Source organism: Kryptolebias marmoratus, linkage group LG11, assembly GCF_001649575.2.
Source record: "Kryptolebias marmoratus isolate JLee-2015 linkage group LG11, ASM164957v2, whole genome shotgun sequence".
Taxonomy (NCBI): domain Eukaryota; kingdom Metazoa; phylum Chordata; class Actinopteri; order Cyprinodontiformes; family Rivulidae; genus Kryptolebias; species Kryptolebias marmoratus.
Genome location: NC_051440.1, coordinates 8,680,193 through 8,705,565, shown reverse-complemented (window position 1 = coordinate 8,705,565; position 25,373 = coordinate 8,680,193). Strand labels below are relative to the sequence as shown.

The 25,373-nt window shown below is 41.4% G+C and overlaps 2 protein-coding genes across 3 annotated transcripts in view; one reads left to right on the top strand and one right to left on the bottom strand.

The window, feature by feature from the left end:
- LOC108248824 (SRSF protein kinase 2-like) overlaps window positions 1-17,550 on the top strand; it is a 71,600-nt gene extending 54,050 nt beyond the window's left edge. The window contains 8 exon segments of the mRNA XM_025011001.2: window positions 1,122-1,162; window positions 2,655-2,970; window positions 5,154-6,059; window positions 8,090-8,190; window positions 9,313-9,420; window positions 9,509-9,578; window positions 11,477-11,569; window positions 15,607-17,550. Coding sequence (XP_024866769.1) covers window positions 1,122-1,162; window positions 2,655-2,970; window positions 5,154-6,059; window positions 8,090-8,190; window positions 9,313-9,420; window positions 9,509-9,578; window positions 11,477-11,569; window positions 15,607-15,791 — 1,820 coding nt within the window. The 3' untranslated portion in view covers window positions 15,792-17,550.
- On the bottom strand, window positions 17,543-23,791 carry adck2 (aarF domain containing kinase 2). Of its 2 annotated transcripts, none has more exons than XM_017437822.3 (8): window positions 22,568-23,791; window positions 22,339-22,485; window positions 22,059-22,187; window positions 21,857-21,952; window positions 21,463-21,741; window positions 21,170-21,298; window positions 20,278-20,331; window positions 17,543-19,063 (listed from the first exon to the last, which is right to left on the bottom strand). In XM_017437822.3, exons 1-8 carry the CDS (start codon window positions 23,432-23,434, stop codon window positions 18,923-18,925), a joined length of 1,842 nt encoding a protein of 613 aa, XP_017293311.1. In that variant the 5' UTR covers window positions 23,435-23,791; the 3' UTR covers window positions 17,543-18,922. The 2 variants fall into 2 exon arrangements, with proteins under 2 accessions (XP_017293311.1, XP_017293312.1); XM_017437823.3 differs by lacking the exon at window positions 17,543-19,063 and adding an exon at window positions 19,103-19,567.
- Window positions 23,792-25,373: the final 1,582 nt, after the last annotated feature.

The following is a 25,373-nucleotide window of genomic DNA, read 5'->3' as shown; positions in this document are numbered from 1 at the left end:
TAAAGAAATTCAATGAGCCGCATTCCTCTAAAAAGCTTATTAGTTAAAATCTGTTTTCAGGAAGATGTGTGTGAAAAATGAGGTTCTCAGAATAAACTGATTTTATAGCACATCTTTTTGATTACAGACATTAAATAAAATAAACAACAGGTTTGAGCCGAACGCAATTTATCCTTTAAATAATACTTTGTAACATGTAAAAATACTACATTTTACTTCCCTACCTGCCTCTGGACAAATGTTTTCTATCTGTATGATTTTTATCTCATACTCACTAATGACTAATGATTGCCAATTAATATCTCAAAATTATTCCGTTCTTATTACTATCAGACTCATACTGGCATCTTCTCATTAAGACTATTAAAAAAACAGAAGGAAATTCTGTATTTAGATCGCCGAATCAAGAAAGTGGACGCTTAAATTCTATCCGTGGAAGGCCAGCTCAGGTGGGCGGATTTTCGCACGTGAAAGGTTCAGTGTTGAATTAATGTTAAATTCAAACTGCTGCATTTGTAGGCTTGTAGGGAATAAAGACTACGAAAGGTGAAATATTTCTCTTTATATTTGTGTGGATTGTGAAGATGTTTTATTCTGCAAATGATTTCTCAGAGTGATCAGACATTGTTCTGATGAGAGCTCAGGTCTGAGCTGTTATATGTGATCAGAGAATGCTACAAAAAGTACCCGGGAAGGAGAAAATGCAACCTGTGTGGCAAAATCCCATCCTGACCTCAGAAATTATGAAGTAATTCTGCTTCAGTATCAGTTCAGTTGATTAAAAAGTGGAGACTCGGCAAGCCTGCAAGCAAACAGGTTTACTTCACGGAGTCTGTTACCATGGTGATAGACTCAGAGTTTAATATATCTCTCACTCTGGAACTAAAAAGACTGAGTTTCCCTTAACTCGGGGTCAGCTACAGTAACTAAACCTGCTTTCAGGGGTACCGAGGAAGCTTGTATGAAGCAGAATGACCTCGCGGCGTTTTATCGTTGGTGAAGTAATAAAACAGAATCGCAGATGTGACGTCACACTGCGTGGGACTGTCAAAAACAAAAACAAAACAATCAAAAGACACTGAAGCATCTGATGTGCTGTTTTTTTTGTCTGTATCTTTCAGTTAGCACAGCCCCCCAGCTCAAACCGGTGAGTACAGCTGATGTGAGTACGAATGCAGACAGAAACACACAAACATACACAACGCAAAAACAAGCACAATACCAACACGCATCTCTCTGAAGTTCATAGATCTCCACAGCTGCTAGAGAAATAGTCTAGGACAGTGGTTCCCAAACTTTTCAGCTTCCGACCCATAAAATAACACTGACAAAGGTGTGTGACCCCAACTGTTGGCTGTTTAAGTATCCAAAAGTGCTAATGATCCTATTAAATAAGGGCATAATGACAACACAAACAGTCTTAGCATCCATTTTGCTATTTTTGGAATCATTAAATGACTTGTATTTCAATTGTCTGTAACAATTATGGTGTAAATATATCATAAAAACTGAGTTTTTAATTGTAACTTGATATCTGGAGATTATCTAAGGACCCCTACTTGGTGCTGGGTGACCCACATTGGGGTCCCGACCCCAACTTTGGGAATAATTGGTCTAGGAGATTACTATCATTATGCTTTTTATTTCTCGGAATAAAAAAATAAAATAAAATTAGCAGTCATTTGAAAATTGAATAGAATTTCTGTAGCTCATCTCAACCACAATTTGGCGAACCGTTGGATCAGACTATCAGCATGTTCGACGGGGTACTCGTGCTCAGTTTGATCAAGGACACTTAAATAATGGGATTATGTGACTGCGTGCATCCGTGTCCTCGTGTGTTGTTTTTCATCCAGCAGCGTGAGCAAGCAGCCCCCAGATTCTCCCCGGTCTTTTGATTTGAACTCTCGTGTTCTGTCGTGATTTGTAGGTGGAAGATTGTAGCACCGCTTTGTTTTTTCCTAATCTAAACCAGGGAGAGAGTTGCATTAGAAACGACAGGTCTAGAATTTTTTTCATATCGCAGCTGCCTTTCATGTCAGAGTTTTACACTAAGATCATTTTATGTGGAGAAACGATGGAGTTTTGGTCAAACCTTAAAAGTAATGCTACGTGCAATGTCGCACGATGTTGGGGCGTGTTGCGCAGTGTGTTAGCTTTTGGAGTGCGTAGTAAATGACTCTCAGCTGCTACCCACATCAAACGTTAGCTCGGGGTCCAATCCAGTTTTGTGTTGGCTGTGGGAGGCATTTTAAATGGGGTTGACTCCAAAAGTTAGTCAGTTGTAGATGTGCATCCACTGATTACTTTCTTTTAGTTTTATTAAAATCCATCATGAATTTTTTTTGCTGACAGACAAAATTCACGCACACAGACACGGAACAAAACATTAGTGCCCACCTTTTGGCGGCGAGTAATCATAAAACACGTTCTCGTGGAAATCAAATCACCTTGAACAATTTTGTTATGGTTATAGGATAATTTCCTAAAAATTATTTAGTTGTCTGCAGCGAAAGATTCATAATCTCCAAAATAATCTGTATTTACCAACAGCACACTGAACATTTGATATAAATCAAGCATTCCTTTATGTTTTGACTACCAGTTTTTTTTATACTTTTGGCTCTCCTGTGTGTGTCTTTCCTCCATTCCAGATGGGAAAAATCTCCAAGAACAAGAAGAAGAAGCTGAAGAAGAAACAGAAGCGGCAGGCCGAGCTGCTGGAAAGGCGAATGTTGGAGATCGAAGCCTTGGAGAGAGAGGCCGAGATAAAGGAGGAGAAGGCCAAAGAAGTCGGGGACAAAGATGTAGCCGAAGAGTCTTCCCCGCTGCAGCCAGCGCCTCTACCGCTGGGTCCCAGCATGGCCCTGGGAGAGAGCGACGATGAGGACGACGACGAGGAGGACGGGGAAGATGAGGAGGAGGAGGGAGGAGAGAGGGAGAGGCCCGTCAGGTTGACTAATCATACATGTGAGTTTTTTTTCCTTGATGTGCTGTTATTATGTCCTGGGAGATAAATCATTTCATCCGCAGGCAAGGATTTGTGAATGAATTTCTCTTGCATCAGCGTGACAGATACAATCCTGGTGATGCAGTAATTGGTAAGTCTAGGATCTGTTCAGGGCCAAAAAGTTCAAATTTATCCCTAGTTTAAGTGATTAATGAAGTAAAAGTTAAATGGCACTTGATATTGAGACTAAAACAAATACTGAGTTGATAAACTGGATTAAATGTGAGCAGAGTTGATGTCTGTTCCTCCCATGTTTAACTGACCCCTGAAACGGGCTTAACAAATAACTTACTACAACTCACAATTACTTCTGTTGTGTCAGTGACATTTAACATGGAAAACTGTCAAACCTCAGATCAGGAGGAGTAGCGTGGCTTTCATGGAACAGGGGACCAGAGCGGAGTTACTAAGGGGCTTCGGAGAGTTTGCCTGTCCAGTCCACGTGGTTTGTGGGTCCAGATAAGGCTTACAACCATTTCTCCCCAGACTGCAGAGGTATAGGGTGTCTGTGTCGCTCTTCAGGGCTATCCGGTCCCTGTGTAACCAAAGTGTGAGCTGTGTCCACATCCTGAGCATAAAGGCGAGCTCATTCTCTGTGCTTGTTGGACTCTACCAGAGCTGCTCGTTGTCTCCAGTTCTGTTTGTGGTGTTCGTGGACAGGACTGCAAGGTGTAGTCATGGAGAGGAGGGTGTCTGGTTTCTCATTTTTGCTTTTTGCAAAATATGTGGCTCTGTTGGTGTCTTCAGGTCATGACCTTCAGCATGTACTTGGACTGTTCGCACCTGAGTGTGAGGCGGCTGAGATTGAGAGTTAGCTCTTCTGCTTTTGTGACCCATCTTGACTGGAATATGGTGGCATGCTCCCTTTGGGTTGGGGCTGAGTCTTCACCTCAACCAGAGGACTTGAAATACTTTGGAGTGATAATAGGATGGAGCGAGAGATGGACTGACAGTTCTGGGCCTTGATCGCATTAATGAGGGTGTTGCACTGGTCTGTTATTGTAAAGAAGGAGCTGAACTCTGGATTTACTGCTCTATCTACCATACAATCCAACCCTCACTTATGTTGATGAGATGTGGATCCTGTATGAAAGATTGAAATCCCAGATACAAGTAGCTGAAATGAGCTTCCTTCGTAGGCTGCTTGGACTCTTCCTACAGATAAGATGAGGGCCCTCGTCCTTCAGGAGGAGTTCAGAGTAGAGTCGCTGCTTCGCTACATCAAAAGGAGTCAACTGAGGCGGCCCAGGCATCTGTTTAGGATGCCCTCTGGAAGCTTCCATGTGGAGGTTTTCCATGTACGTCTCACTGGGAGGAAACCGAGGACACACCAGAGGATTGATCTGTCTTCTCTGGCATGAGAACTCCTTGGGATCTCCCAGGAGGAGCTGAAGATTGTTGCTAGGTAGAGGGGTTTCTGGGTTACCCTCCTGGACCTGGTACCTCTGATACCTGACTACAGATAAGCAGCAGAAAACACATGGGTTGATGGATGGTTGGACCTCAATTTGGAAGCATTTAATTTTCCAAATGTTGAAGCATTTATTGTGCATCTGTGTGAGTAAACAGCTTCTACTACATTGTTTAAAAACTGTTGTTCCGTGTTTTTATTGACTTCTGATGGAGCCTGATGGTACATTGTGTTACTGAGGATGGGTGGTTTTGAGTTCATTCAAACTAAAAAGTGTGAGAAATACATGAATTTCGGTGCAGATTTTTGCCTTCACGTTGTCAATAGTTAAGAGGTGACTTTTTTGTTAAAGTCGAGCAGTGGTCGTCACAGATCTGCATCATGAATCACCCTGTAAGTGCGTGTATACAGGTTTGTGCAGCCTGTGAATGAAAAGGATGTGGACTCGCTCTAATCGCTTAGCCCACGCTAGTCCTAGAGTGTATGGGAAGCCAAGCAGATTCACTGAAACAAATAAAAAAAAATGAAAACACTTTCTCCGTCTGCCTCCTCCACCCCCTGTCTCTTTCATTTTCAGATTCTCTTTTTTTCCCATCCTTTTTTTTTTTTTTCCCAGTCATTTTCTCTTTTTTCATCCTACTTTTCTCTCTGCCTACACTGTCTTTGACTGGACTAGCTGTATATCCCCTTTCCACCCACTCACTGTCTTTTCTGTTCTTCTCTCTACGTAAGGTGCAGCACCTCCCCAGGAGCAGAGTGAGGCGCCTCGCACCCCTGTTGATGATGCAGCAGAGGAGGCAGAGGAAGAGGAGGAAGAAGAAGAGGAGCCTACGCCGATTGCGGAGAAAGATGCCCCCATTCCCCCCATCTCAGAAGAAGGTAATGGAGATTTAGCACAAGCAGAGGGGGAGGAGGACGACAAGACATCAAAAGGGATGGAGGAGAATGTGGCAGCGGAGGAGGAGGAGACGGACAAAGAAAAGGTAGTGGAGGAAGAGGAGGAAGAACAAGGAGAGGAGGAGACAGAGGAGGAGGAGGAGGAGGAGGAGGAAGAGAAGGAGAGGGATAAAGAGGCTGAGACAGAGGAGCCAAAAAGTGAGAGCAAAACAGAAGAAGAGGCAGTGGTTAGAGAAGAGGACTCAAAGGAGCAGGAGGAAGAGGAGTACGAGGGGGAAGATGAGGACGAAGACACGACAGCTGACCTCCTCACAGAGAGCACCTCCCCAATCGTTCCCCAAAACAATAAGACAAATTCAGCTAAAACCAACGGGCACGTTTTGCTGGGCTCCGAGGCCCTCCGGCCAAAGCCCAGCACCCCTCCGCCTCCTTCGCCCACCCCTGAGCCTCTCCTCTGCCCCCTGGTGGAGTCTGAGCTCAGCTACACGGACAGGGACATCTCTCTCAGCTCCGGCTACGAGATGTACAACGGCGAAGTGGCAGAGCCGGCGCTAACCAACGGCTCCAGCGAGCAGCATCATAGCACGGTGCCCCTCTTCCCCGACCTGCCCCTGGATCCTGAGCCGGCAAACCCCGTGTCAGGTGGGACAGTGGACATCGGAACGGACCCTTCATCAAACAGCCCCACTGCTGACCGTAGTCGCACTGTGTCATCTTCCAGCACGGGAGACACACCTAAAGGTGAAATATAGCATTTTTGTGGTTCACACAAACAAAATGGATAAAATCACAATTTCTTTGTTTGAGTCACAGAGACTCACAGTGTTGTCGCTTGAGTTTTGAATGTGTTCAAAAAATAAATGCGACAAACCTTTTCTCAGAATAGTCACAAAGTTGCTGCGGTTGTCTCAAACCCAATCTCAACTTAATTTCTCTAAACTCTAGAGTGCTCTGACGGAAAACATCCGAGGCTACAGCCCTGAATGTCCAGGTCTGAAAATCACTCCAATGATGAATAAATATTTAAAGAACGGTCCAATTCAGCTTACCTTTATTTCAAAAATTAAATCATGAATGTGGGGCCAGCTGGCAAGGTGGGTATGTGTACGGACTAGAAACAGTTTTGCAAGCCATGCACATGAAAGTTTTTTTTTTATGGGACACTCAAAATGTGGCCACGCAGCTCGCTGGTTGCTTGGTTACAAACACTCAGAATTTAGTGACACTGGAAGAGAAAATTCACCTTTTTTTCGATCAACTTTGAGTCCACAGTTAGTCCCGGCCCTCTCCCAGTGAGATGTTCCCGTCGCACGCCTCTTTTCATCCTGCAGTTCATATCTTCATTAAAGTAGCTCTTAGGTCACTTTCTCTTTAACTGGATACCATTTGCTGATGTTTCTTGGTTTGTCCTTGCTGTTCGGGTCCTTTCAACGAGTCTTGCTGTTTCAGTAATGCCCCGATCAATACAGCCATTAATGTTTGGTCCTAGTCGAGGTCACTCGTGGCTTACTTTTTTTCTCCTACTTTTTTGACCCGCTGTTTACTTACTGAGAGTGCCGTCTCTAATTCTGGACACGTAGTGTTCCTACAACATTACCAGTGTCATTTCTTCTTCCAGTGTTTGTGCGGTTTTAATGTTTTGGTTCACCAGTTTCCAGTGTAGTCCCTGTTCTAGAGTTATTTGTGTTGCTTGATGTCATCTTTAACAGGCTTTACACTCTCTGAGTTTTAAACATCTTAAATGTTTTTGTTTTTTTTCTTGGGGAGACCTTATCACGTCACAGGTTCTCTTTATCTGAAACACAGATATTGAATTTTCTTTTTTTTTTATTTTAGACAAACATGAACTCCACCAAACATCTCACTATGTAGAGAAATATAGTGTGATGTTTGGTGGAGTTCATGTTTGTCTCATCCTAAGATCCTCTGTTCATTCCCTTGTAGCTCCAAACTCCAGAGTTAACTTTTGCTTTCAACACAGTTACGTATATTTTAACTTTGGTGAATTAATCAACAACTGCAAACAAATTATTAGTGTCCCATTGTATTGTTCTCTTTGGCTACAGGCAGTCAGGTTTGAGATTCCTCTAAATAATCATATACAGGTAATCGACTTGTAAATAAGTAAACAAACCAATAATTGTAAATGTATCTAAAAAATTGTTATTGCCTCATCACACTTCATTATTTTCAGCATTCATCAGGCCACATTAATATGCAACAATACCATTTTATTCTGCATTATAACATCTTTAATTAAAATAATAATAAATGTGAAATCATTTTTGAAAATGGATTAGCTCCCTGAAGTATTTATTTGCAATTTACAATATTCTTTATTTCCATAAAACAGTTTTTGTTATCTATAATTAACACTATTAAGGCTATCAAACATGTATTAAAAACATGCGTTCCTACCTAAGATATGTTTTTTTACCCAGGCTGCATACTGGGTACTGACCTGGAACATTTTAATCTGCATGCTAATGAGAACCGTAAGCATCCAGGGTCGAGATCGAATTTAGACTATAATTGAGATCAGCGTAATATGAATAAACAAACCGTTTTTGCTTTTCTTTGTTGCAAAAATCTCATCTGAATGCCTCTGCTGGGTTTGATTTATGACTCCACATCAGATATTCATCATCTGCAGCGGTTAGTTTAGTTCATTTTAGTATCATTATAGTGAAGTCTCATTTTAAACGAAAAGAAAAGAAAGACAGAAGGAATGGGTCGATCCTAGCTTATGTGTCTGTCCTGTCCACTCACAGCCAGGGCCCGAGCTGCAGACCTCCTGATCAACCCACTGGACCCCCGCAACGCCGACTCCATCAGAGTGAAAATCGCTGACCTTGGAAACGCCTGCTGGGTGGTAAGAGCTGATATTTGTTGAAGCATTGTTTTCTTTTAATAGGATTTTTTTTATGTAAAGCTTTTTTATTTTGTTGTTTCCACATAATTACAGCACTAAGAGTGTCAGAAAGCTTTACTTCAATCTTCAAATTGTAGTTGTTTATAACATTTATAGGTGCAAATGTCACCATCTGACTACAGGTATTTAAAGTCTGCATCTCCAATTGAACTGACAAGGATTAAATCTTTGCATCATGAAAAAAAACAAGCAATTATATGTTATTTATTTAGTGCCAGGAAAAACTTGCCTTGACCTTAAAATGGGTTGACTTTACTATGTTCAGTGTCATGGCCCAACTTTAAAAACAATCCTGTTTTGTATGGTAACCTACAAAATTATCCTTTTTAACGGTTCTTCTTTGGTAGGTTCATTATCTGAGTGAATCATCTGCATGGTGGAGCATGATCCACCGTACGCAAGGGTGGAAAGTCCACTTTAAATAAACAAGTGTTATGTAGCTACAACTGTCCTGATCCTAATCAGTTCAGTGAAGAAGTGCTACTTTTTAAGATAAGTGCTGACATTTAGGCGCCACAAAAATTCAGTCCTAGTAGTCTATAAAGCTTCATTTTTTTTTCATTTTTTTATTTTATTTGAATAAATATTAACAGTTGCGCACAGGCAGAATTGAGTATTTTGCAGGTCTCACAGCATCTGAGTTCCACATATTTGAACGTGGATCAAAAGAGGAAAGATAAATAAGAACAGGAACGAGATCACACGGTGTTTAAATATCAGCGTTTCCTGTCGGTGCGTTCTCGTGTCTGGCAGGAGGTGTGCTCTGAGAGCTAACACGGCAGTATCTGAAAGTCTGTGCTTGTGCACACAAGGGTTAGACAGAAGCACAGAAACACAAAAGTGAAAGTATTTACTTGGGGGGGGCAAAAAAAAACCAAAAAAAAAAAACTAACGTGTCCAGATCAGTGTTTTTGGCTTTGGCTGCTTCATATCTAACTGAGACATGAGGCTACAGTCAGGTTAAGAAATATGCATTTTTTTTTTATATCTGACTGAGAAATATACAAACCTACATTAAGTCACTTTTTCTTACTTTTTTTCCCCCTCTACTCCTGTCCATAGCATAAGCACTTTACAGAAGACATCCAGACAAGACAGTATCGATCTATAGAGGTCCTGATAGGAGCCGGTTACGGCACTCCAGCTGACATCTGGAGTACTGCCTGCATGGTGAGGGAATACTCACACACAGAAATAAATACAGTACGTATGTAGTATTTCTGCTTTATTGTTAATTTATTGTAATGTCTTCTGTTAGGCTTTTGAGCTGGCCACAGGAGATTATCTGTTTGAGCCTCACTCAGGAGAGGACTATTCCCGCGACGAGGGTGAGTATTTACAGCCGTACATTTAGGGAAGTTTTCCCAATTATGAAACTCAGGAGCTTTTAAGGTTCATTAGTGTACAGGAGAATCAAGTCTGAGTATTTTGTCTTTGTTTTGTGAACAATGTGACGACTTAGCTGTTATGGGATAAATGCACGTCTAAAGCAAAGTGTCTTACATGTTTTTAAATTGGCTCTGGAATTTTTCTCCATTGTTTTGATAGTTTACACATCAATTATTGATTCTTTAAAATGTTCTCACTTAACAATTGTTAATACAGTTTGTTAATATAAAGAAATACATCAAGAGACTTTCCCAATATAAACCCAATAATGGGAATTATATATCTTTGTTGTTTTGGAAACAAATTTATGCATAGGGGAGGTGTTTTGTTTTAGGTTTTTCGTTTGTTTTTTTTAACGAAATGGGAATTGTTTTTTCCAACTCTTTGATTGAAACAATGGAGAAAAATTTGAAACAGAAAAATACTGATTTTAGATGGTAGGTTGATAAAAGCCCCTAAAGCTCAGTTTAGCCATCCTCCTCCTCAAATCCTCCTATCCACTGCCAGCTGTCGCTACAGATTCTGCTGCTGTGCCTCCGTCTATCCTAAACCTGTTGTTCACTAAAACTTCAGCTCTTTAAATCTTATACATACCCCCGAAAGCTCACGTGGCTTGTGCTTTAATTTAATTTTTTTTTTTTATTCCTGCAAAACAGCATAAAGTGTAAAATGGTAACACTTTATAATTTACACCTAAGAGCATCACTAGCTGGAGATCCTGTAAACATATTTGTATTTTTTTTTTAGGTCACAAGCTGCTGTATCTGTATATCTGCATGCAGACTGTCGTCACAAACCACATTTGCTGCAGAGCCCGACACGTTTTCAGACAGTGCACCCTCATCCTCACCTCTCTCTCTCTCTCCCTCCCTGATCGCTTCATCTGCACTGGTCTTTGATCTCGCTCGGCTCATTGTGGTGTTTTTTCTCGCCACATGTGGCACGCAGTTGACTCCCTTCTACGCGTTTCTACACGGGCTTCAAGTCAGTTGTATCCAAACATCCCAATTTACAGGGAACAATCTTTGATCTCCCACCACATCGAGCCTTTAATTTCAATCATTCCGTGCAGAATCTGAGTGCATGTTGCTTTCGTTCGTCTCATTTCCTCACCTCTCCTGTGGAGGCACAGCTTATTAACGGGTTACGATCTGTGACTGTTTCTCTTGTTTCTCCTTTTTTCTCTCCTCCCTCTCTTTTTGTCCCTCCCCTTCCCTCTCACAATGCCCTATCTTTTGGCCCCATTTCTGCTTTCTTATACTCATATTTCACCTCTATTCCTTTATGCGATCTTATTTAATCTCTCTCTCATTTCATTCTCTCCACTTTTTTTTTTTTTCCTGGCTCTTTTTCTTTTCAATCAAACTGTCTCCCTCTTCCTCTCTTTTCTTTTTTTTTTTTTTGCCATCCTTTTCCCCCTCCTCTTCTCCTCCCTCCCCTCCGTAGACCACATAGCCCACATCATAGAGCTGCTGGGCTGTATTCCGAGGCACTTTGCGCTCTCTGGAAAATATTCCCGGGAGTTCTTCAACAGAAGAGGTAGCGCTGTCCGGAGAGCTGCTGGGGCTGAGACACACAGATGTCCAAGAGGGACAGAAATGGACACCAGCAGACCGTTTAACGTGTGCCGATTTGGTTGAATTTGAATCTATTAAAGTGTGGCGAAAACAGAGAGAATTCCTCTCTTGCTTAATCTCGAGTCTGCAAGTGTGTCCACGCAGGACCTTGAGGGCGTCAGTGTGTGTTGGTGCCATACAGCCAGTTGAAGTGTGTGTGTGTGTGTGTGTGCATGCTGTAATGTGCCTGTTCCCTTTGTGACGTATGTGATGGGGGGCAGACCACATCGCTCTGATCACGGAGCTCCTTGGAAAGGTCCCGCGCAAAGTGGTTGCAGCCGGGAAGTTCAGCCGAGAGTTTTTCTCCAAGAAAGGTAAAAACGGACGCGTGGCTCGCGGCTGCTGGGTGGGTTTAAGACTCGATCTCCTCCTGTCTCGGTGTCATGTCTGCAATATCTACGGGTCCCAGCAGTGCCAAAAGCTGAACCGAGTGTTTCGATGTAGAGTTATGTTGTCACACATTGTTATGCATAAACAGACTTTTTTTTTTATTTTTATTTTTTTTTTTACATGCAGGTAGGTTTTCTGTCACAGCTGATATTAATGCTATTGTCCCCTTTGCACTGAATGGCAACACCGCCACAACATTAAAAAAAAATCTGTCCGAAAATGGGTGGTCTTTGCAGGGTCTTGGTGAGGTTTTCAGGTGCGTATTAACAACACAGCAGGCTCCCCATTATGCTTGATAAAGCGTGATAGGTCAGTGAGCATGTACAAAACCTCCATAGCAAGGCTATGGTGGTACATCCTCTGATCAGAGTCCTGAGGGGAGCTTGGTGGCATATTAATGACAAGATGGCCGAGCGCACGGCTGTAGCTCGGTTGTTGCAAATTTAAGGCAGTACTGGCCTCATGCTGAGTGCGATACCTGTGGCGTTAACGTTCTAGCATGCCGTGATCTTCTGACGATATAATTTCATTAAACCCAAATTTATAAGTAATTTGCTCTATTTATTTTTAAATCTGCAACAAATGGGGCATTTTGTTAACTATTTTTTAACAAACTAACAGCTGCTGCACAGACGGGCTCATACCACGTTGTTTCTTCTTCCTAAGATGCCTAGAGCATGATAGGTCCACATAGCTTCACCCCTGATTTAAGCCCTGTTTTAAATTGAATGTTTATAATATCTGTCACTTTAAAGCCAAGTGACCTGCTGCTGTCTACGTCCTGTTCAGGAAAAAAGGGGCCTGAAGAACATTTCAGGATCTCTAATTGTTTTGCTGTGAAGTAGTTCCTCGTGCTTTAGGTCATTCACGTAAAAATTTAAAAATTTAAAAATAAACAATTTTTTCTGCTTTCCTAAAGATCAGTCTAGTTTTGCTTTTGCCAGATTAGTTCTGACCGTAAGAATCCCAGCTTTGCTGACCCTCCTGACACAGGACGGAGGTGTTTGACTGAAGTGTGTGTTTTTGTCAGCAAAACTTAATTCACGTCATCTAAATTTGGCAGACCAGTTGGACTCAGTTACAGCTGTTAAAGTCTTCAACTTTACGATGTTTCAGCTTTAATTAAATAGATGCCCTCTAAACCTTTTTGGAATGATAAAGCTAGATTTATAAAAACCTTAAATGTTTAGCATTTAGTGTAACTTATGAACTTTGCGTCTATTTTAAACATTTGAAAGGAAACTTGTTTGGGAAAAATTGTTAAATCGTAATAAGCGTCTCGAATGGCATCGGGCTTAAAAGTTCAAATCAAGAATGCAATGACTCCGATCTAAATGGGTTTAACCACAGCTATGTCTGGAAACGATCAAATTATAGGTTCCATTTGTAGCGTTAATATTACTTGGAAATACGATTTTGTGATGGGGTTTATGAGTCGTCGTAGTTGTCCTAATCTTTGAGCAGCGTTTGGAAATGAATTTATTTAAACTCGACTCAAACAGAAATCAGTGGCATGCTGGTGATTTTCAGGTGGGTTTTGGGGAAAAGATACCAAAAGAAAATTTAACAAGGGTTTAATTTCTGTCTTTTAATTGAATTTCTCCCTGCTGCACAAATAAAACTGAAAGCTTAATTACGTTCCCCAAACACACACACACGGGAGAATTCAACCTTAGTCCGTCCCGACCTCTCTCTGGTTCCGTTCATCCACGAGCTTGGTAAGTGTACGGACCTGTCTGATACCGCTAATAACCTCTTCACACCATCCTGTGTATTCCCTTTTTAAGGCTTCCTTCTCTCCTCCTCTTTCGGCTCATGCATTCTTCATGACGTGTCATGAGATCTGAATATTCGGCCTTTGATGTTGTCTCTATCTGAGGTCTGAGCGTGCACTTGATGTCTCAATGTTGGCCCTTTTATCTCCCGCTGCTGTGGTAATCTGAGCCGACTTTCTCGCTCTGCCTCTCGGGGCTCCTCCTGTCTGCCAAAAAGCCTTCGGCTGTGCAGGGCTCCCCGTCACACGCTTTCTTTCATGTGCACTGATTTTTGACTTTATTTATTTATTTATTTGTATTAAACATCGGGAGTTACATTGATTGGACATGTATCACCTGGATAATAGATAGTGTTTGCAAGAATCCTACCTCAGAGATTATTTGCTGCAATAATCTTGATGAGTAGATTTCTTCTCATCTTGTTTAGATGAAAAAAAAAAGTTAATATAGCAGCCATGATTTAAGTTAGGCCTTTGGTTTTGGCTGCTCCCATCAGAAATTGGTATCCTGCAGTGTCTTTCTTCTCTCTCAGACTCGCTTTTTTTTTTTCCCCCTTTCTTTGGTAACAAACTCTTTATTTTTTTCATCTTTCCCCAATTTTCTGCGTCTCTGTTTCGGTTGTTGTGGTTTTCAATCAAGTCTCTACAGGTTTTCACCGTGTCGTTGTAGTGCTGATTTATAAATGCTGAAAAAGAAAGAGGTGAAGTTATTAGTTAAATCAGCTCCTGATTGGCTGGAGAGCGCAATCATGCAGCAGTCAAACAGGTGTTCTGATTTAAAAAAAAAAAGACTATCTCGCTCTAATACTCGAACAAAAAAGATGTGATTCTGTTTCCTGTGGAACCTGTAAGTGCTGTCTACCCAAATTGTTATGTTTACCCATATTATTGTAAGTCTCCAATAATATGGTATATCCTTGTATTTAAAAAAAAACGTGGAGTTCTGGAAGGTTTTGAGGGACAATTTATAAAGGCCGCATATATTTTAAGCCACATGACAGCAGATCCCGTGAAATAACACTACAGTTCTCTGAAGGATGACAACAAAAAGTTTATCATCACCCACCAAAAGGCGAGCAGTCGTCTAATTCTGTGTGTGTTCGTTTGCCTGCCTGTTAGCAAAATGTCTCTTGAAACTCTCAAAAAGTCATCATTGGACGTACAGTTGATTTGTGTTTGGAGCCAACCTGATTCAAGATGGCCACCACAGCTAATCGACCTCAGCAAACACAAAAATGTCTCTAACTCGGTCAGTTTCACAGATATCGAGCTAATATTTGGTGTGGTAGTAGCTGAGAGTTATACCCAACACATACTCCCCAAATGCTAATAGATCTTGCAAGATTTAGATTAAAACTTTGGCATGGTGGCAGGCGATATTTTAGTTGCATTAGATACTTCATTGGTTGGAAATTGTAAATTATGCATGCGTAAAGTGAGAAGACCGATCCTCCGGTACACTCACATTTAACAACGTTAAAGATGAAAACATTAAGCTAATATCTTCATTTGTGCAAGGCAAACAGAATGTGAAACATCCCATAGTATGTTAACTTTTTAACTTGTAGTTACAAACAACTTTGGAGTAGTTTTACCTCCTTTCCTTTTGGAAAGCACGATCTTGCACATCTGATACTGAAGAAAATAAAAGAAATCCATTTCCTTAGCAGATAAAGAATACATGCCCAGACCTTTTTGCTCTTCCTTTGTATTTACAAAAAGATGTGTTTTAGTTGGTAACAGTAACTTCAACGGAAACCAAATTTGAAAATATATCATGCTTTTGTGTTTAAAAAAAACAAAGGTCTTATTGGACAAAATAAAAAATAAACACACAAGCTTTTAAATAACACCAAATGGACTATCTTACAGGCCGTTTGATCAGGATGTATGTTTTTTAATTGCCTACAATAAAAGACATAATACTGTTTTAGGGGTAATGTTGCTGCTTAATTACTGTGTTGTGAGAATTAAAATGGATTTTTATGAAACTCCCTTGTGTTTGGGGTAAAAAGCTGGTTTAAAAAGAAGAGTGGTGTTTTAAATTTTCCTATGGTTAATAAATCTATGTAAAGCTCAGTCTTTTTTCTTTATTTATCTAGTCTTACCCATTATTTAGGGGTTTTGTTTTCTTCCCTTTTCCCCCACCATCACTGACTCTGCTCTGTGTCCCCCCCCCTACTGCAGGTGAGCTGCGGCATATAACCAAGCTGAAGCCGTGGTCCCTGTTCGACGTGCTCGTGGAAAAGTACGGCTGGTCGCACGAAGACGCTGGCCACTTCACTCAGTTCCTTCTGCCCATGCTAGAGATGGTCCCCGAGAAGAGGGCCTCGGCTGGAGAGTGCTTAACTCACCCCTGGCTCACCTCATAGCCACAAACTCCGAACAGTTTCCCCTCCTTCCCCCCTGTTCTCCACCTTTCAGCCCAAGCATCGCCCTCTGGTGGCAGCCGGTGGGACAACAGCGTGAAGAAAAGCTGGAAACCACGAGTCAGAAACGATGGCAGACTTCCCTCCTTTCTCACACATCCATTACATACGGACCTGACTTTACTCCTCTGTGTCTTTTACCAAGAGGAACGTTAAAAACAAGCTTAAGGAGGTAACACGGCATACCACTTGTTTCTTCCTACAAAAAGAACGACAAGATTGAAGGCTGGATGTTCGTTAGGGAGAGGAGTCGGAGCTCTGTCTGGGAAGAATCCTGCTTTTGTTGTGTCAGTATCTTATATCTGTATTCTTTCCTGGTTCACAGTTGAACTTTCAGTCATGAAACCAATGACAGCTGCTGACCTGCTCAGTATTCTGACTGAAGGGTCAACAAGCGGCTTTTGTTGCACTGCTGACGGCCCACAGCTCCATCTTCCACAACCAACGGGGGCCTCAAAGACCGACGAGTGTGCGCGTGCTACTTTGTGCGAGAATAAGCGTATGTGCCTGTGCTCAAGATCTGCCTATGTACACCAGCCCCCCCCCCCGTCCTCTCTCTAACGCCCCGGGACCCTGATTTAAAGTTTACACTCTGTTTTCTTCCAAGAATCCAGTCCCAAAACGAGCTCGTCTCGCCCTCCAACGCGCTCTTTGGTCTCGTCGAGGATCACTACAGAAACACTGCGGTGGCGGTGGGGGGCATCACACCGATAGTTGTCGTTTTAATAGACACGGACAGAAAAAGGGTGTGAAGCAATTAGTTTTATTACGGAGGAGGTCTGCTTGGCCTTTAAAAACGTTTGTTTTTGTTTTTTTTAAATGCATGGAGAGACTGATGGAACGGCATGAAGGAACTCTACAAACCAACAACGGGAGCTTCATTTTGTTTGTGCATTTTGTTGGTTTTGTTACATGTTTCGGACACTTTAAATTATATGACATGTTGGTGCCCATCTACGGATAGCAGATTTCAGTTTATCAGCTTTTGACATTCCTGCGTCGTGCTCTTCTGACTTTGTTCTTTTATTCTTTGGTCCCCGAGAACAGATTTGTTGATTTCTTCTGTGGCACGTTTACTCGTTGGTACTACTCCCTCCCCCCTCCTTCCCCGTTTTCCTTCTAGAGGAGCCCCTTTTATCCCCGAATCTCTCCAGAAAGGGGATAGTTACACAGAGGTTGCACTTGTCTTTGTAAATGTCCTTCAGGGATTTGAAACCTTTGTACATAGAACTAGAGATTTTGCAAGTCAAATAAGCAACTGTGGACAAAATTTCAACAAATAAGCATCATTCCAAATAAAAGATCAACACGCGCCCACAGAGGCTGTCGTCGGCACTTCACTTCCTCTGCTGTAACGGAAGTGGGGGGAGAGGGGGAGGGAATTGGCTGCTACAGCTCCCACCCGGAGGATCACTGAGACTGAACTCTGCCACCCGGTGGCGGATTTAGAGTCCCCCCGCGTCACCACATCCAGCTGCTGCTCTCGGTGCCAACTCCCCCCCCCGACCATTCCGCCGTCTCTCTCTCTCTATTTAATCTGTATTTCTGTCACACAGATCTCAAGTCGTCACAACTAGTCCAGTTGCCTATTTTCGCAATAAATTTTAAAAAAAATTACAAAAAAAAACATACACAAAAAAGACGAACAAAAAAAAAACGATGTGTATAAGTAAATGGTGAGATATTTTTAAAAACTATTTAATTCATGAAAAATATAGGAAAAGAAAAAAAGGTAAACAACTTCTCTCTGGTTATTGTGACCGTGACAGAAAATAGTCTTATACTGAGGTGATTGTGTTTGTCAATTAGAGATGTTTTTATTTGTTTTGTCAATACTATTATAGTTATTCTTATTAATATTATTGAAAAGTTGTTTTTTTTAATAATATTATTATTATTTTAAACACAGTTGTCACCTCTCCCCTCCCTCCTTACTTGAACAGTGCTGCTCTGTTTGGGCTGTTGATGGCGACTAAAATAAAAAAAATTTAAAAAAGAAGAAAAAAAACTGTTTTGCAATAAAAGGGTATGTGACGAGGTTGTTTTTTTTTTGTTTGTTTGTTTGTTTTGTTTTGTTTTTTTCTATTTTGCACCAAAACCTTCTCGATCTCACACGCTCAGCCATGCTGACTGTTCTTCCTGATGACGATGACAAAATTGAGTTTTGTCTGGGTTTTTTTTGTTGTTTTTTTCATTGACAGATTTAATAAAACTGTAGATTAATGGAGCCTGTGCTGTCCATGTTGTGACTTTGAAGGTTGTAAAAACGTACAGATGGAAGCGGGAAGAAAAAAACAGGATGAGTGAACATGGATTTGCTTTTATTCGTGTTATCGTTACTCATTTAGTAAGTTCAAACCCCGAAGGGCAGCTTGTCAGTGTAGTGTAAAAGAAATTTGATAGATAAACAATAGCATAATAAAAGACAACAGGAACGTAGACATTAAAAAGAAATCTTACGCCTTTGAGTTTTACCTGCACTACTTTTTATATATCATCTCTTATCTTGTTCTCGTGTCCTACAGAAAGTGCTTCCTGTACTAATTCTGCTGATTGTGTCGTTAAAATGAGGGAAATGTTCGTACTTCTGTCGGACAATAAGACAAAACTCAAGTTAAAGTGATGACGCCTACTAATATAAAAAACACTATGAGGTATTTAAGGTATCAGCACGGCTGAAATACAAAGGAGACTACAATCGTGTGAGCTACAGTGGAAAAAATGCCTCACAATCCTGAAAACGACTCCAACATTAAAGGGGTATTTCAAACATTTTTTTAAAGGAGGCTCAAACTTGTGGATGGCTCTTTGGACGACCTCAGCTTGGAGAAACGGTTTAATATTTGCAATCCAGCATCGAGCTGACATTTCTCCAAACCGAGGCCTTTCAAAGAATCTACAACAGGTAAGATATTAACTGCCTATGACCCTTTTTACAGAGCTCCTAAAATAAAAAATGTCTGAAATGTCCCTTTTAGAGGACGTACATGTGACTTGTTTGCCCACAGTAACTATGATAACTCTTATTGTGCAGGTGCTTGTCTGTCTGTCTGTCTGCTCGGAGGCGACGAGCGTCAGATCAGGGAGGCATAGTTCTTGAGCAGAAGAGGTTTGGCCAAGTCCAGGATGTCCAAGTTGGGATCGAGAGACCGGCCCAAACCCTCCAGCACCATGATGGCGAACACGATGGAGGCAAAGTTGCTCTCCAGCTTCACCTGAAGAACAGAATCAGTCACAGCAGTCAGCATATTTAATTCAGCCAGGGAGCAAAACAATGTTTTATTGGATCATCTGCCTCTGACAGGTAACACTTTCACTGTTTGTTGCCCACTTTAAACCTTTTTTAAAAAAAATACAGAACATAAAAGATACCCATCTGGATTTCTTTATTGCCTTCAAGATGACATCAACAATAGCACCAATCATCCGAGTTCAATCTTGTTCCAAAAATATCTGACAGGAAACTGACATAATGATAGTTTTGTACATTAATTTAGCCTGAATTATCCATTTCCTCTTCAAGAATACATCAAATGACAATTGTCACACATAATTCATTGTTCCAGTTTGCTTTTATAGAGTAAGTTGTCTCCTATCCTAAAACGCACGCTGAAGCTAACAAGAGCATAGTGACTTCATGTTATGTGTTTAACTGCTTTTGTTCTCGGGGCGACTTCACTCCAGATTAACTATTCAGCACCAGAACTGCTGGTCGTTCCCTGCAAGTTCAGACATTGTAGAAGCAAAGTGGGGTTCATTTAATGAATGGGTAGCACTTTAAAATAACTACACCTTATTTGATCATTAATAAATGATTAATTAACCTTGAAAACATCATTAATTAAGGATGATTCATGCTTAATACGCTGTAAACACAGTCGACTGTCCTGTCAACTGTTGAAAGTAATGTTACATGATTGTGTTGATTCTGATCCGATTTCCACAGGTGAAAAGGAACTTCTGTGCTTTGTCTACATTAACAAATACTTAATAAAACATAAATAATCTTCACTTTAGCAGGGTTCAAATAAAGACTTAACTAACAACTAACAACTGTCTTAATTATTAATGCCCTGCAGGATAAGTATATAATTAATTCAAACATTCTCTAACCATTAATACATGTTTAACACATGGTGTGAAAGTACATTTCTATGAGTATTTACACACATATACACACAGTATATAGAATAGTTAGTTCATGAGTTATTAAGCATGAATAAATGTTGAGTATGTTGTTTTGGAAGTAATTAGCCTTTATGGGTAAATAATTAATAGATGTGTTAATTTATAGTGTATTATGTATGAATCATTCTTAATTAATGATGTTTTCAAGGTTAATTAATGATTAAATAAGGCTAAATAAGGTGTAGTTATTATAAAGTGTTCCCAATGAATTTAAATTACAAAGAATATTGTAGATTTTTACCTTGTGCTTGATGAGTAAACTAAAGACCTTGGAGAGCAGGTCGGACACTTGGATCTATAAACAACAAAGGAAAAAGAGACAAACTAATCAGAGCGACCAGAGACAGGGAAAACAAGAGTTAAGTCTGTATGAACAACCATAACAGCAAATAATTAACCTAAACTAAAGGCAGTCATGAGCTGAAACGTGACCCAATTGAAAGCTTTAACCATGCAATAATATATTAGCAAATATCTTCAGCTGTTGCATAATTATTTGTCAGATATAAGAGAATCCCGGCAGCGTCAAGATGGTGGTTTTTAGCGACAACCATCTCTGAACCAAAACTGTTATAAATTATGCAAATATGCCTTTACATGCAGTTTCTCTGGTAAGAACTGCTGGATCCTGAGTCCTATAAATCACTTCTCTATTTTCACATTTCTGTTCTTCCAGGACAGGTGGCAAAGATTCAAACTGTAAAAGCTAGTGATGCTTAATTAGACCAGAACACAAGAATTACCAGCACAAGAAGAAGAAAAAAAACAAATGTATGAAAACAGATTAGATAAAAAGAGACAAATTTAAAATAGACGTTTCTTTGTTTTATACTATAATCTGCTGGTGACTGGGGATCAGGCCTAACGCTCCATTGTAGGTTCTTGAAAGCTGAAATCTGAGACCTGCTCCTCTGTTTAATGTTGGTTTCTCTCTTTTGACATAGATGGCTTCCTTCACCCCCCTCTCAAACTATCTGTCTGGGGATAAGGGACACTCAGAAAGCTCCTCGAATGAGAAGCAGAATGTCTTCAACTACAGAATAGAAGTCCAGTTGTTTTTGTTTTTAACCTTTTTTGGAAATCCCTTGAATCTATAAATGCAATCGCCTACAAAAGTCTTACGCACAAAATACCTTTTCCAGAGAGAGGGTGTTCGTGACAGCATGATCCACCAGCTCTGCCATCTCCTTCTTAAAAAGTGCCACATCTTTGCACTCGTTAGCTCGGGCATGATGCAAAACCAGCTCTGCAACCCTCTCGCCCTGTAAGACGACACCCAAAACCACAATAACAGTGAGCGATGTATCTATTTAGAAAGATTTCAAGAACGTGCAAACTTTTTTCCCCTCTGAGCTTCATTGTTTAAAATGAAATGGTACAAATGTAAGACAAAAAAAAGAAACTTTCTCGCCCCTTTACTTCCTACCTGGCGCAGCACCACGGCTGTGAAAACAGCCTTGAAGTTGGCGAGATCGTGGTCGTCCAGCTGGGCCACGATGCCGGCGTCCAGCAGCACCAGCTGGACGGGACACGAGTCGGGTCTGACGCTGACCACCACAGTGTCCCACAGGTCGGTAAGGGTGGTCTTCCCATGGAGGTCCGCCGGGTTACTGACAGCGTCAGGGGAGTCGGGGAGAGGCTTCTGACACTGGACGAGAATGTTGCCGGGATGAAGATCCCCGTGGACGAAGTTGTCCACAAAAACCTGCAACACAAACGCATATAAAGATGACTGGTTCAAAGTTCTGGAGAAGGTACGTAATCAGCTATATCTCACAAAGACGGGACCGTCGTATGAACTGAACTTGGACATATCTCACCATTTTCAGCAGGGTGTCCACTCCCATTCTGGCTATTTTCTGCTTCACCTCCTTCGGAATGTCAGAGCTCAAGTAGAAAGAAATGGGCTCACTTTCCTTGAAATAAAACAAGGGGAGGTCGATAAATCGATTTATTCGTTTTGCTTTGCAATGAAATAACCACGCAACACTGCAGTGGTCAGTTCGGCTCTCAGGAACTCACTTCAAAGGTTTCCACTAAGATGTTTCTGGTGACAAACGGTCGTAACGGAGTGGGAAACTTGACGTGGTCGACGTCCCGGAAGTTTTCTCTGAAGCGCTCCATGTTCCTGGCCTCGAAACGGAGATCAATCTGGAAAGAACATTTACAGTCACCTGAATGAAAGCTCATGAATGCAACTTCTTGTACATATGAAAAAAAAAGTCTGATTTTTTCCTAAAATATGACATACTGTTTTTTTAAAATACATTGTTATGGAGCTGAATTCAATGGGATCTGTTACCTGGTTCGTCATCAGCTTCTCAAACTCCACCACGACTTCACACAAACTGAGCCATTTGAGTCCAGGCAGGCAGTGCAGAAGCCAGCTGCCTGCTTTCATTAGCAGCAGGTCTATCTCCACCTGCCTCCTGACGCCTGGGTGGACCACCTGAAAAGCCCCGCAGGTAAACAACATGTTGCAGCACGCACATCTTCTCATGGAGGTATGTGAGGTGTACAGAGAGGGGAACCTTGATTGCCACAGGTATGAGTCGCTCCTTCTCAGCGCCGCTCTCCTCAGGCTGACTTGTCTCCTCGTAGTCCTGCTCCTCCCTCCTCCCCGTCCAGAGCTGCTGCAGCGCCCCTCCGAGACCGGGGATCTCCCAGGCTTCCAGCAAGGTGTCCTTCTCCAGCGCCTCTACCAGAGACTGGAAGGCCGGGTCCTCCACCTGGTCTACCCTGGCCCAGCCCCGGTACACCTGAGCAACGCATCCTGAGCCCACGGGCTCTTTGCTCTGGAACACCAGCACCCGTCTCCAGGCCTCCCCGAAGGCCCTCCGGAGACACTGCTTGGTGTGGGCCCAGGAGTGAGGGCGCACCTTTACGTGGAGCCTGGAGAAGCGTTCACAGAACTCCTGGGAGAAGATGTCCCGCCTGGTGCTGGCCCACTGGCCCAGCTTGATGAAGGTCGGCCCAGAGGTCTCGGTCACCCACAGCAGAGCGTCCAGCCAGTAGGACGCACAGCGGGCGGACACCAGAACCAGGGGGGAAAGCAGAAGAAGCGGGCCAAACTTGAAGAGCAGAACCAGCGCTCGTAAGCTGAGACGGAGGAAAAATATAACTTTGTGGACTTGGACTTTGGCGAGAGACTTTCTGTCAGACGTATGGGATGAAAGTGCTGCTGCTTCCTGGCACCTGGCTGCACATAATGATGATACATTGACTGCTCCCCAGCACAGCAGTGTCACCTTGGGTATGTGGGTTAAGAGCTGCCCTCTTTTCATGAAACGGTCCTGGACGAGCCTGAATCTGGGAAAGGGGGAGCCTGTTTTCTGCAGGGAGTACCTCAGGTTCAGAAGGACTCCTCTGGCTCCTCTTGCCACCATCATGGCCATCATGACAAACTTCTTGCTAGCTTGGCTGAGGCCTCATGTGCTTGTCTTCTATGACTAAACCAAAAGGACGAATCCAAACGTGAACGAATCCATGCTTTCTGTGTAAAGCAGGTACCTATTTGACCAAATAACAAAACTTGACGTTACCTAACTGACGGCGCTCAGGTAGCAGCTGCGGCTAAAAGCAGAAAAAACGCCATTCATTTGTTTGTTTGTTTTTCTCCCACTGCGGATAAACGACGCGGTTCACTGTTCAGTCGGCTACATTTCAAATATCATTCATTTCCACTGAGAACAGAGATGCCCATGAAAAACGTTGCAATGACAGATCGCTTCCGGGTATGACGACGCTTCCTACAAGGTCACGTGACTTCATCTTAAAGGCGCGCGCCATAACTTCTGAAGACATTAAGAAAAGTTTTGTATTTTTCTCGCTTCAAACGTCGTGTCAGCCCTTGTTAGTGTTTTTGAACAGAAACTGACTCAAATACCGGCTAGTTTCCTTCTGTTTCTAACGCGGACTGACGGAAATCACGGATAAAATTAAACAAAGAAGTAAGGAACGCAGTATGGCAGACCGTTGTAGCATATAATTCAACCTCCCTACTACTCATTTCAAAATGTATATAAATAGAAATTAAACTCTATAAAACTAAGTCTAAATGGTTAGATTTAAAATGTATTGTCAATATCCATAATATATATTTTTTTCTTGTCAAAATGAACATTGCAGCTATCCAGACGGCTTTTCGTTTTATCTACAATCAATATTTTATGTCTCAGATGTCATTCTGGGACAAATGATATTCTTTTTCTCCATTCATGAATATTGGGCTTTCAACTTCATGTCCACAGTTACACTCATCTTATCTAGAATTAACAATGTGAATCTTTGAAATGATATGATATGATATGATATGATATGATTCTGATATCTGCATTGTGGTTGTTGTCTTTTCTTTCATCTGTTTTATGTCAAAATGGCATTCCATCAAGTTCCTAACAGATATAACCACTTTTCAGTCATAATTTGATGTCTTGATGTGCAAAATAGCTTTATTTATTTGGTTGTTTTTTTACTTGGGCATTCCGAATTAAATAGGAGATGTTCATTTTGATATTTTTTGAAGATTTTGTCAAACTTTATGATAAATTGGCTTTCGTCGTGAAGTATATCTAAGCTGTCAAATTTGTATGGGCCCCGACAAAAAAAAAAAAAAAAAAAAAAAAATCCTAATAGCCCTATAGTTACAAAATGCCCAACAAAAGTACCTCCTGCAGAGAGGTCAGATGGTCAACAGATGGAGACATATCCATATTATTTACACTTAGTTTGGCTTCACAGCATGTTCATTACATACGTGAATATGAGATTAAATTAAGTCCTGCCATCTTTAATTCAAAAGAATTGTCATATATAAATTTTTACATGCTGCACCTCTAATAGCAGCACTGATGGAACTGGACATTTCACTTTATCTTCATCAGTTTTCGGTGTGACATTTGCAATGTTCAGGCAATAACCAACATTTTATTTATGCTTCTTTTGATTTTTCCAATTTCATAGGCTACATGAGTCTACATAAGAAAAGAGGGTGTTACAGGTTAAATAGTTCTACAATTTAAAAAAATGGCAAAGTTGTAGCATCCAAATATCCCAAAAAAAAGATCATTTTTATTTCTATGCAATCAAAATTATTTGGTTCCAAATAACATCTGAATGAACGTACATCTTCCATATATATATACATATATATTGACGTCAAGCTGTATGCCAAGAGTGAGCGAGACAGCGACTCACTGATCCACACCACCAGGATCTACAGCACTGACATTGGGATGTCATTCGGACTAGAGAAGTGCGGTCGGATGGTTACAAAGAGAGGGAAGGTCATCCACACAGAAGGGATCTCACTCCCAGAAGGAAAAATAGCAGACATTG